This window comes from Symphalangus syndactylus, chromosome 23 (assembly GCF_028878055.3).
Source record: "Symphalangus syndactylus isolate Jambi chromosome 23, NHGRI_mSymSyn1-v2.1_pri, whole genome shotgun sequence".
Taxonomy (NCBI): Eukaryota; Metazoa; Chordata; class Mammalia; order Primates; family Hylobatidae; genus Symphalangus; species Symphalangus syndactylus.
Window position 1 is genome coordinate 44,753,673 of NC_072445.2, and position 12,340 is coordinate 44,766,012.

Here is a 12,340-nt window from a genome sequence, read left to right on the forward strand (position 1 = left end):
CTTACGTTTACTTTTTTAATGGAAAGATATGAGATATACCTGGAAATTCGATTGACCATGCATCTGTTTCTTCAATGGGTATGCACAGTTGAGCTGTTCCCATGCACCAGGCACTGTAATGGGACAATTGCACATGAGAGTCAAAAATCTCAGTCTCATGAAGTCAACATGCTCATGGAGAGGTGCCACCCACTAAACTAATATTTGTATATCAATTATGGATACATTGGGCCACATTTTACAGAAATTCACTTACAGTGGGTTAGCCAGAAGGGATTTGTTTTTCTCGATTGGCAAGACGGCTAGGCTGTTTTGTTGGGGGCTGGCAGGAGCTGTCTAGGCTGCCCAAGTATGCAAGTCTCTTCTATCATCCTGTGTTAACCATCTTCCATGTAGCTTTCAACCTCATGGTCATCTGCAGCGTGTCTAGGGGTCATATCTATGTTCCATGCAGGAAAAAAGGGTAAAGGCAAAGGGAATTAGGCATGTACCATCTTAATGCACACCTTGGTTTTCAGAAAATTTAAGAAGAAAGACTTTCTGCTTTTTTCTGACTTCTGTATTCTGGATTACAACGCAAGAGAAATGTCACCCTAAATTCTAATGTTTTTCTCTCCTTGCTTTCAAAAACTGACTCATTAGCCTCCATGTGGCTTGGAAAAATTATTTCAGTCGAGTAATGAGCTGTTCATAGAAATGTTTTGGACATCAAGTCTGTGTTGTTAACATTATACATGTTAAGCATAGAATAAAAAACAACATGATGTGGGTACATTTCTTTACTTACATGTAAGTACTTATATACTTATAGCTGAAAAGAGAAGTTGAAATGTCAGGTGGAACGGAAATAAGATTACCACCTAGATGTTTCCCCTATGGGTGATTTTCAGCTATGCTAATCTTTCTTCCAGGTCAGGTACTTCCAGAACTTCCTAATTAAATGGTGGCCCTGATCTTAGTTCCTCTCTCCTCTTAGACATTTTCCAGGACTATATATATAAGATGTGCAGTTTATAAATGAGTAGCAGAAACCTACTGAACAAATTATTCAGGCTCATCTGAACAGAGAGGACACCCTCTCTGCTACACTCTTTCAGTGATTTCCCTACCTTGGGGTCAATTATTGTCTTGGACATTGATTTAAGCACATAATAATTGTTGTCATTGCTTATGTTTGGATTTTATCTCCCAAAATAGATGGTAAATTCTTTAGAGACCAAGTAATACTTAAAAAAAATTTTTTTAGTGTTTTTTTTTCTGCGTCTCTCAGCCCTGTAATAGCATCATACTTACACTTGTTAGATTTTTAGAGACAACTTTTACAAAACATGGAATTATCTACATACCCTTTCTACAAAACAGACAAATTAAATACTCGGTAGTTGAACAAAAAAAAAGCAGTTCAAATAAAATACTTGAAAATGAAGAAATCATTTGAACAGAGTTAAAGTTAATTGTAAAATAATGTCTGTAAAAATTATTGCCAATCAAATATAAAGTTCAAAAATAGTGCCTGAAAAAGGAAGAATCATATGAAAAGGGAGTACTCGTTTTAAAAATGTTAGATATCAGGAAAAGCCAAGAAGTGAATATGGTAAGAGTGCTATCAAGTGAAACCCTGCTAATCTCACTGAACATGTAAAAATCTGTAGATGCCTTTATTTTATTCACTCACACACATATGTAGAAAAAGAAATATATGGTAAACATTTGAAAAACCAAACTAGAATGTAAAATTAATACTTTAAAAAATGGGCTGTATACTTATCACCAGAGATAAGAATTTATTATTTTTAAAAGAAAATAGTTATTTTCTTTGTGACTGTTTCCATGACTTTGCTACTTAGAAGTTAGAGATGCCAAAGTTTATCTAAGAAAATGTTTATGGAAGTACTATTTCAATAATGAATGTTTAGAAGACTGAATTTCCTGACTGGGCACAGTGGCTTATGCCTATAATCCCAGCACTTTGAGAGGCTGAAGAAGGAGGATCACTTGAGTCCAGGAGTTCAAGACCATCCTGGGCAACACAGCGAGACTCTGCAGCAAAGTAAAAAGAAAAGAAAAATTGAAAAAGGAAGACTGAATTTCCTTTGGGCAAGTCATGTGACATTCCTGTGCCTCAGTTTCTTCATCTATGAAGTTAATTCCTACATTTTTGGAGGAGGGGGAGAAAAACTTAGGATAGTGACTGGCACAGGAGAAGCACCATATACTATATATATGTGGATATAATTTGCTTTTATGGTACCATTTTAGCTATCTAATGCAAAATATGAATCTTTTTTTCCTGGGTCTTAAATTATGGAATGTAAGAATTTTCTAAATTCTCTAATTCTGTGTTAGTTTTAAAGCAATGGAGTAACATATCTGTCAACTTGTAAGCCTGATCCACAATTTGACCCCTAGCCACTAATATTTAATAGTACAATGCTCAGAAATTATCAAAGGTCAGAGAAGCCAAACAAATGTAAAAACATACAGGTGCTCAGAAAAGATGCACCTGTAATCTCTCTAAGGAGAAATATTTTCCAAACTGAGTGACAGTGCTTTAGTGAGTTGTGAAGTCAATCTCATGATTTCCAACCTAGTGTTCTTTTAAAAATGAACTAGTCCAAAATAAAACATACTAAAGTGCTGATGCTAAAGATAGTATTGTTTTCTGAAAAAAAAAAAAAAAAAATTTTTTTTTTGAGACAAAGTCTTGCTCTGTTGTCCAGGCTGAAGTGCAGTGGCACAATCATGCTCACCGCAGCCTTGACCTCCTGGGCCCAAGTGATTCTCCCACCTCAGCCTTTTGAGTAACTGGGACCACAGATACGTGCCACCACACCCAGGTAATTTTTTAATTGTAGAGACAGGGTCTTGCTATGTGCTTAGGCTGGCCTTGAACTCCTGGGCTCTAGTGATCCACTAGCCTTAGCCTCCCAAATTTATGGGATTATAGGCATGAGCCACCTTACCTGGCCCGTTTCCTGAATTTTTTTTTTTCAGGTGTTTATGCATATGTGTGTGTGTATGGGTATAACAGAGAGAGAGAGAGAAAGAAACTTTTCTATCTCACTTTGCAATCAGAAGTTTGAAGTCTTATCTTTTGGGTTTTGTTTCAGAAATACTTGAAATGTAGACTCTCTCCTTTACCACACTGTCCTCTTAGGCAAGGTCTTTGCCATTCTTCTGAGACTATTGCAACAGACTCCCAACCTCTGACTGTGGGCCCTTCTCAATAATGATTGTTTATGCAATAAATCTAAACCCAAGACAACTACAACAATACAACAATTTCTCTGCTTAAAAACTTCCAATGTCTGCCCGACGCGGCGGCTTACGCCTGTATTCCCAGCACTTTGGAGGCAGAGGCAGGCAGATCACCTGAGGTGGGGAGTTCGAGACTAGCCTGGCCAACATGATGAAACCCATCTCTACTAAAAATACGAAAAATTAGCCAGGCGTGGTGGTGGGCGCCTATAATCCCAGCTAATTGGGAGGCTGAGGCAGGAGAATTGCCTGAACCTGGGAAGTGGAGGTTGCACTGAGCCGAGATCACACCATTGCACTCCAGCCTGGGCAACAAGAGCAAAACTCTGTCTCAAACCAAACCAAACAAAACAAAACTTCTAATATCTGCCAAATGTCTCACACAAGTATTTGGGGATCTTCACAAAATGGCCCTTATGGAGCTTTCCTTTGCTGAGACCCTATGCTCTGGCCACACTGAACTCATTCAGCATCCCAGAAAGGCCTTGGCCTTTGTGAGCAAGCTCTTGTCTCCAGGCCTCTCACAAAGACCTGTTCCAGTAGAAGCTCAGGGGAGCACACTGTACATTATTCCAACAACCCTTTCCCCACAGCTATGCAGCCAATTCTGCCAGCTCAGTTAATTAATTAAGCAATTCAGAGATGAGGGTCTGCCCAGGCTGGAGTGCAGTAGCTGCAACCTCAAGCTCCTGGGCTCTAAGTGATCCTCTTCAGTCTACCCAGAAGCTGGGACTGCAGGCATGTGCCACCACACCCAGCTAATTTATTTATTTTTTTTGGTAGGAACCAGGCCAACCTAGTCTTGAACTCCTGGCCTCCAGCCTCCCGAAGTGCTGGGATTACAGGCATGAACCACTGCACCCAGCCAACCCGCCCAGTCTTGTTAGACATGGGGTCTGTAGTTTCTAGTAGGTTCTTGAGTCTAGAGTTCCTACTTCATGTTTTATAGTTAATTTAGGGGAGGGACTGTGTCTGTTTATCTGGGGAGGTAGGGGCGGGCAGGGGGATAGAGGGGACTTCAATTAATGAAACCTGAAGCAAAACTCAGTTGAGGGCACTGGTCATGAGAGTGGCCTGATTATGGCCAATCTTACATAATGTGTGAGATCTTGATATTACCCCATCCTTGAGAGTCCTCTATAAAGCTACAGGGACTTGGGAGCACCTTTAATTACAGACAACCCATGTTCCTGTGGATTATGGTTTATTAGATTGCACATGCCTAAATAAAGACATCCTCTGCAGTCTTTTGACAATTCTATAAGCATCTTCTGACTCCGCAATTAGACAGCTAAGAGATCTGTGTTACTTCCCTCACATATATAAATAATTTTAAATAAAAATTATGGCGTGAATAATTTATTTCCTCTACCGATTTGAAGCTATCCATTTGGAAGACCACTCTGAAGAGATGAAATAAATCTTCTGCCAAAAATTACTTATCAATTTACAAGGAAAAGGGGAAGTTTTGTTCCTCTCCTTGAATTTGACTGAAAATCAAGGGCTTTCTCGAATAGTTTTGGCATCCAGGGTCATTTTTCATTAAAAAGCAAAAAGTCATGTGAAATATGAATTTCCGCAGATTATTCAGCACTAGACCCTGGGAGATTCTGTAAAGAGGGGTTTTGTTATAGTCAACTTTTCCGGGTAAAACAAACACAAATACTCCTCCTCCAAGGGGCGGGGGCGGTGCCTAGGTGATGCACCAATCACAGCGCGCCCTACCCTATATAAGGCCCCGAGGCCCCGTGGCGTTTTTTGCTCTTCGCTGGTTATTACGTCTTGTGTTTCTCTATTATGTCTGAAATCGTACCTGCATTTTCTGCCGGTGCTGTTCCAGCCGCTATGGAGAAACTTTTAGCCAAGAAGCGAGGGAAGAAGTCGGCTGGCGTGACAAATGCAAGTCGCAAAGCGCCGAACCTCTCTGTGTCCAAGTTGATCACTGAGGCCCTTTCAGTGTCAAAGGAACGAGTAGGTATGTCTCTGGCTGCGCTCAAGAAGGCACTGGCCGCTGCTGGGTACGACGTGGAGAAGAATAACAGCCGCATCAAACTGTCCCTCAAGAGCTTAGTGAACAAGGGAATCCTGGTGCAAACCAGGGGTACTGGTGCCTCCGGTTCCTTTAAGCTTAGTAAGAAGGTCATTCCTAAATCTACCAAGAGTAAGGCTAAAAAGTCAGTTTCTGCCAAGACCGAGAAGCTGGTTTTATCCAGGGACTCCAAGTCACCAAAGACTGCTAAAACCAGTAAGAGAGCCAAGAAGCCCAGGGCGACAGCTCCTAAAAATGCTGTTAGGAGCGGGAGAAAGGCTAAAGGAGCCAAGGGTAAGCAACAGCAGAAAAGCCCAGTGAAGGCAAGGGCTGCGAAGCCAAAATTGACCCAACATCATAAAGCTAATATTAGAAAGGCCACATCTAAGAAGTAAAGAGCTTTCCGGGAGGCCGATTTGGAAAGAACCCAAAGGCTCTTTTAAGAGCCACCCACATTATTTTAAGATGGCGTAACACTGGAAACAAGTTTCTGTGACAGTTACCTATAGGTTTAAGTTGTGATGCAGCTGAGCTGAAAAGTCTTGAGGTTGGAGAATTAATTCAGGCCAGGCTTCAAGACCATCCTGGGCAACATAGCCGGACTACCATCTATACCAGGGGTCCTCATTACCCCGGCCACCAACCCGTAACCGGTCCCTGTCCGTGGCACGTTACGAATTGGGCCGCACAGCTGAGGGGTGAGCGAACATTAACCAACTGAGCTCCACCGCCTGTCAGGTTAGCTGCAGCATTAGATTTTCATAAGCTCAAACTATTGTGAACGGCACATGCAAAGGATCTAGGTTTCAGGCTCCTTGTGACAATCTAATGCCTGATGATCTGAGGTTGGAGCAGTTTTAGTCCGGAAACCATCGCCCCCAGCCCCTGCACCCACTGGTCTGTGGTATAATTGTCTTAGACAAAACCGGCCTAAAGGTTGGAGTCTACTGGTTTTACAAAAAGTAAATTAAGCACGGTTGGCCTGCTCCTTTAGTCCCTGCGCCCAGGCATTTAAGGATACAGTGAGCTATGATGGTGCTACCTCACTCCAGCCTGGTTGACAGCGAGTCAGACCTTGTCTCCAAACTTAAAAAAGTTAAAACACAAAAAGGGCTTCTTGTCAGAGACTGGTTTATATCTAGAGGTCCAGGAACTAAAGTCTGATGTCCAGTCCTGAAAAGCTCGATGGTGCACTAGAGTAGGCTTTTACATATAAGAGCATCTAAGTTCTGTCAGGGAAGGGAAGTGGAAAGCAATTCGGCATCCAAACATAATTTGCTGATACTTCTTTTTTTTTAACACAAGTAGTTTTTCTGTGGTGTAATTGTAACTACTGTTTCTTTATTATGCTGTCCATTGACTTCAAGGGATCAATAAATAGGAATCAAGATGTCCCAGAATATGGATTAGAGGAGGTTTTTTTTTTTTTCCATCTATTCATTAACCTGTAGTTGAAACTTAGAATTTTCTTCCATTGGGTGTGACTGATAGAAATAACAAATTTGTAGGTTATAGTTGTTGCAAGAATCTTGAAATCGTGCTTGCTTATTTCCAAAGTACTGTTTATTATTAGATATATCAACAAAAACACACATATTACTGTCAAGTGGTTTGATAATTATTTTAATATTACTGGTCTAATACAATTGTAACCCTATGAATTACTTTAAGTATCTTATTTATGAAAAGAATCTGTAAGTTTCATCAGACTGCCAGAGGATTCCGAAGACTGAAAAATTTTAAGAATCCAAACCTTAATGGAAATGTTGGAGGCTGCCCAATTAGGTTCTGAATTCAACCTTCCTGAATCACAAAATTGTTTTAACTCTTGGTCTGAGCTAAAGTACGTTTCTCTTTAAACAAACATAGTTTATTTTAATATTCCTTTGATTTGTGATTTAGTATTCTTACTGATCATAAATACTCAATGCTAATGTTAGTCTACTTTGGACCATAGTATTTCGAGAAACTTTGAACAAAGTCCCATGCAAAACTGCATTGCATTATTTCACATACATTTATGTTTTCCAGACGGTTCAATGGTACCTCACTTTTCTGAACTTATTTGTATAGTTTGGCATCTTTTTAAAAATTAAGTTGTGTCCTATAATGAAAGGTTATAAACATTATGTTTTAAATTTGTATAGATAAAATCAACCACAGACCTTTCCTTGCTTGGATGTAATTGTCATTGTTTCCCAATGAGTTTAGAATTACGAGGATTGTGCAAAATATGCCTCACTTGCCTGACATAGCAGAGAGCCCTTTTGTCTAAATGCTGTGCCCAGCAATGGACTGTCGCCAGATTCTCATCACATACAGTGAGGATGAACAACTGGCCTCTCCCAGCAGCTGGCCGGTCTCTCAATAATATGTGAATCCCTCAAGATGGCTTCCTGCACCTTTGCTCCTCTAGCCTTGTATGTATACAAGGCTAGCATGCCTGGCATACATAAGGTTAAAAACAAAATCAACCAGTTATGGTTCTTCCTCCAGTTCTGGGGATTATTAGACCACTTTTTTTTTTTTTTGTATGGAGCCTCGCTCTGTCACCCAGCTCTGTCACCCAGGCTACAGTGCAGTGGCACAATCTCGGCTCACTGCAACCTCCGCCTCCTGGGTTCAAGCAGTTCTCTGGCTCAGCCTCCCAAGTAGCTGGGATTACAGGTGCCCGCCACCACGCCCAGCTAATTTTTGTATTTTTAGTAGACGGAGGTTTCACCATCTTGGCCAGGCTGGTCTTGAACGTCTGACATCAGGATCCACCCGCCTTGGCCTACCAAACTGCTGGGATTACAGGCGTGAGCCACCGCGCCCAGCCTTAGACCACTTTGTTTTGGCCAATAGGACAACAGCCATAGAACCCTCCGCAAATGAGAGCTTGTGCCTAAAGATGCTTTATTTACATAGCTGTGTGCCACATGAGCCAAAAGGTGATAACCTTTGTTCAACACGCGCCTCCAGCCCTTGGCTTAAGTCCGAAGTACCATTCTTAGAATGCTCTAAAATACATTTTTTTTTTTTTTTTTGAGAGGGAGTCTCGCTCTGTCGCCCAGGCTGGAGGGTAGTGGCGCGATCTCGGCTCACTGCAGCCTCTGCCTCCGGGCTAGCTGGGCCTACAGATGCAGACCACCACGCCCGGCTAAGTTTTGTATTTTTTTTGGTAGAGATGGCGTTTCACCATTTTGGCCAGGCTGGTCTCGAATTCTTGACCTCAAGTGATACACTCGCTTTGGCCTCCCAAAGTGCTGGGATGACAGTCATGAGCCACTGCGCCCAGCAAAATGCTTTTGTGGAGCCAATCACTTTATTAGCGCTTACTTCTCTACGCCTACTTTATGCTTTGAAATTTTGTCACAATGTGGCCGGTCATTGCAAACACAATTCATTGTTATGCAAGCTATCACAGTGAATTCTGCCATCCAAACTCCCGTTCTCGCAACGCATTTCAGCTCTTTAAACGACTTTCTGAGCGGCCCTGAAAAGGGCCTTTGTTTTTTTTGAAGTTCCCAGAAGACCGCGTATTAGCCACCGAAGCCATACAGTGTGCGTCCCTGACGTTTCAGGGCATATACTACATCCATGGCTGTGACAGTTTTGCGCTTGGCGTGCTCCGTATAGGTGACGGCGTCTCGAATAACGTTCTCTAAGAAAACCTTAAGCACACCTCGAGTCTCCTCATAGATAAGACCGGAAATGCGCTTGACGCCACCGCGCCGAGCCAAACGGCGAATAGCCGGCTTTGTAATGCCCTGGATGTTATCCCGGAGCACCTTACGATGGCGCTTAGCACCACCTTTCCCCAAGCCTTTTCCGCCCTTGCCGCGACCAGACATGATTCCTATCGCAGTGAAAACTATGAACTGAAACAGTCCCTTAAATACAAACTTGGCGGACCTGATTGAAAACAACATGAGTTGGCGCGGATTTTTTTTTTTTTTTTTTTAATTAGGTCACCAAGTGGGTGGAGCAAGAAAACTGTTTCATTACGAGTTCATTGTTTTGATTGGCCAGTGAGAGCTCGCTCATTGTGGGACTGGAAGGGTGTCTGCAAGTTGAATGCACTGTATTCCCCTCAGCTTAATGATACTAAGCACAGCCCCATTCCACATTTCTTTTTATTTCCACTTACTAACTAATAAATTACGGAATAGTTTATTGGGGAACGTACAAATAATGTTTAAAGGAGGTCAGATTTATAGGTCAAGGGATTTACCTTCCCAATCATTTTAAAATTTTTATTTAAACCAGGCATTTTGATGGCCTTCTCTGTGCTGGACAAAGTATAAGTTTGGCTATGAAGTTTCACTCCTAAAGACCCTATGTTTTGGGAAGGCAAAAAGGTAGCCAAATAATTGCAAATTAAAACCTCGTAAGTGCAAACTTCTTCCTCGTCACCTTCCCTATCTCGATTCAAATATTTATTGAATGACTTATTTTTCTGCAAAAGTCTGCGAGAGACAGGGAACATAAACTTAAGTCTGGATAATATGTTTTCCCGGGACGCTCTTCCTGGTCTGCTGTACCTGTTTGGTGTGCCTGAAATTCCAAACACTCTTCCCTTCCCTCCGTTTTTAATCCCCTTTCAACTTGCTCCAGCTTTAGAGAAAAGAACATACGTTTTGTACAGTTGGGGATTAATTGAAGTGTAGGGCTAATACTTGATTAAGGTCATTACAAAATCTACAGGGTCTTCCTCTGGGAGGTTTTTGTGATAAGATTATTGGTGTTAAAATAAGGCTAATGCCCTTGAAAAATAAATAGAATAGCAGAATTGGGTCTGAATGTGGTTTGAAGAAAGGGACTTCTCAATTCAAAATTTTATTCTTAGCTTCCTGCCAGAGCTTTCCAGAATGCCCAAAAGATCCACTTTTGTTTAAAAAACAAAAACACAACCCCACCCACCACTCTCTGGTTAATAAATGAATTTCTATTGGGAATATTTAGAATGGGGCTGTGGCCTGTGAGAGACATTATATTGTAACCTCAGACTTGCTCACATGAAGAGAAGAAATCCAGGAATGGAGAAAAAAGACCAAAGAAAGGCCAGAATGCTCTACATGTCATATTGTTTGTATCACTTCTGAAATAGATTACATTATTCTGCCCCAAATTGAGTTCTTAAGTTTTTCCACTCACTGTCCACATGCCACAACACAGACCTTATAACTAGAGACTTAGCTAGGAAGAAATGTCAAACATTACAGAGAAAAAATGCAGAGTCTGAGATCGTAAGTAAAACTCTGAAATCTCAACATGCCTTTTAATTCATGAAAATAAAAAATATAGCAGCATATGCAATATGATAATTCTCTGAAAACATACATCATGTGAACTATCCTGGAACACATCTCGCCAAGTGCCATCTTCATTTAAACCAGAGGTCTAGGATGCCTTTCCTTTATTTTGCCTATTATATCATTTATAAAACTCCATTTTGATTTTGATTTTTTTTTTGCTTTCTATTTCCTGCTCCTAATATCTCCTTTCTAAACTTTTCTCAATGACAGTGACTCAAAAACAATGAATGTCAGAACAAATATTTAAAGGATCTATATATGTAGATATATATTTAAAATGGATTCTTCCACTCTAGGAAGAATTCAGGCATACTCAATCTTATAGTTTGGGAGAGGGGTGGCTCACTCGCCGAATCTGTATGGCTTCTCATTCCCTTTCCATTTCACCTTCCTCTCTTTTCCATTTCACCTTCCTCTCACCCATCAGATCAAACTCATTCATTGAACAAGAGACCTAAGTACTTCAGATTAAAACTCTGCAAACAAGTTGTGATTGAGAGGATACGTGAAGCATTCAAACAAATAAACCTATGATATTAATTAGAGGTCTTGCACTGATGCAGTGGTTCACGGCTGTAATCCCAGCACTTCAGGAGGCTGAGTTGGGAGAATCGCTTGAGCCCAGGAGTTCAAGACCATTTTGGGCAACATAGCAAGTCTTCATCTCTACTTAAAAAAAAATAACCAGAGGTCTTATGAAAATATAAATTGTCCAGAACTACCGTCCACAAACTAACTCTCTCAGAATATTTGATATGAGGAATGGAATATGGCCTGTGTGTATGTGTATGTGAGTGCGTGTGTGTGTGTGTGTGTGTGTGTGTATATGCACCTATATATGGCACCTGTATATTCAACAAACAATTCTGATAATTGGCCAGGGTTGAGAATGACTAGCAGTCCTGCATACACTATCAGTTTTAAGTATATAATTGCGCTTTAGTAAAATGTAAAGAAATCCCAGAATAGAAATATTTTTGAGCTATATTACAGGTGAGAAAATGCATAAGTATAGTCTCACCCAACTTAGACTATGGGGGCTTTATAATGTCACAACAGTTGTTTACAGGCATTTGGGGACATCACCATTGGTCTTGGGCAAATAACTCCTCTAGCCAATGGCTGATTTATCTCACTCCCATCTAAGGCTTCACTGCATTTTTCTTTTTCAGCAACCTAACTTATTTAAAAATATCCATTTTCTGATTAATTTTTTTCTGAATTAAACTGTCAGTGCCATTGGCACACCTTTGGTTCCGTAGTATAACCTATGTCTCTGATGTGGTTTTTTTTTACCTCCACTCCTTACTTTTCTAAGAAAAAAATCTCTGTTTTTTCTTTTCAGTTTAAATTACTTTACAAAAAGTTTTCTTGACTTGCACTTCCTAGGCTTGCTGTCCTTGTGTGGGCACTCTCCCATAAACACTATTAATACACTTCAATTTGTTAAAAATAAAGATATTTGGACAGAAAATTTCTTTTTCTTTTCTTTTTTTAAATTTTTTTAATTTTTAATTTTTATTTGTTTCCTAGACTAGAGTACAGTGGCACCATGATGGCTCATGGTAGCCTACACTTCCCCGGGCTCAAGTGATCCTCCCACCCCAGCTTCCCAAGTAGGTGGGACTACAGGTGTGCACGATCACATCTGACTAATTTTGTTTTTTTGTTTGTTTTGTTTTTTGAGATGGAGTTTCGCTCTTGTTGCCCAGGCTGGAGTGCAATGGCACAATGTTGGCTCACCGCAACCTCC

General features: G+C 40.7%; 2 protein-coding genes across 2 annotated transcripts in view; one reads left to right on the forward strand and one right to left on the reverse strand.

The window, feature by feature from the left end:
• Positions 1-5,017: 5,017 nt before the first annotated feature.
• Positions 5,018-5,740, forward strand: H1-6 (H1.6 linker histone, cluster member). Its single transcript, XM_055263795.2, has one exon. The coding sequence runs from the start codon at positions 5,056-5,058 to the stop codon at positions 5,680-5,682; it is 627 nt and encodes a 208-aa protein (XP_055119770.2). The 5' UTR covers positions 5,018-5,055; the 3' UTR covers positions 5,683-5,740.
• Positions 5,741-8,778: 3,038 nt separating this feature from the next.
• LOC129473358 (uncharacterized) overlaps positions 8,779-12,340 on the reverse strand; it is a 65,183-nt gene continuing 61,621 nt past the window's right edge. Inside the window, exon 6 of the mRNA XM_055263788.2 lies at positions 8,779-9,128. Coding sequence (XP_055119763.1) covers positions 8,812-9,128 — 317 coding nt within the window. The 3' untranslated portion in view covers positions 8,779-8,811. The remainder of the gene's footprint in view (positions 9,129-12,340) is intronic.

What these genes read in the sequence shown, in the direction of transcription:
- H1-6 (XM_055263795.2), top strand. Translation starts at nt 5,056, where the DNA reads ATGTCTGAAATCGTACCTGCATTTTCTGCCGGTGCTGTTCCAGCCGCT.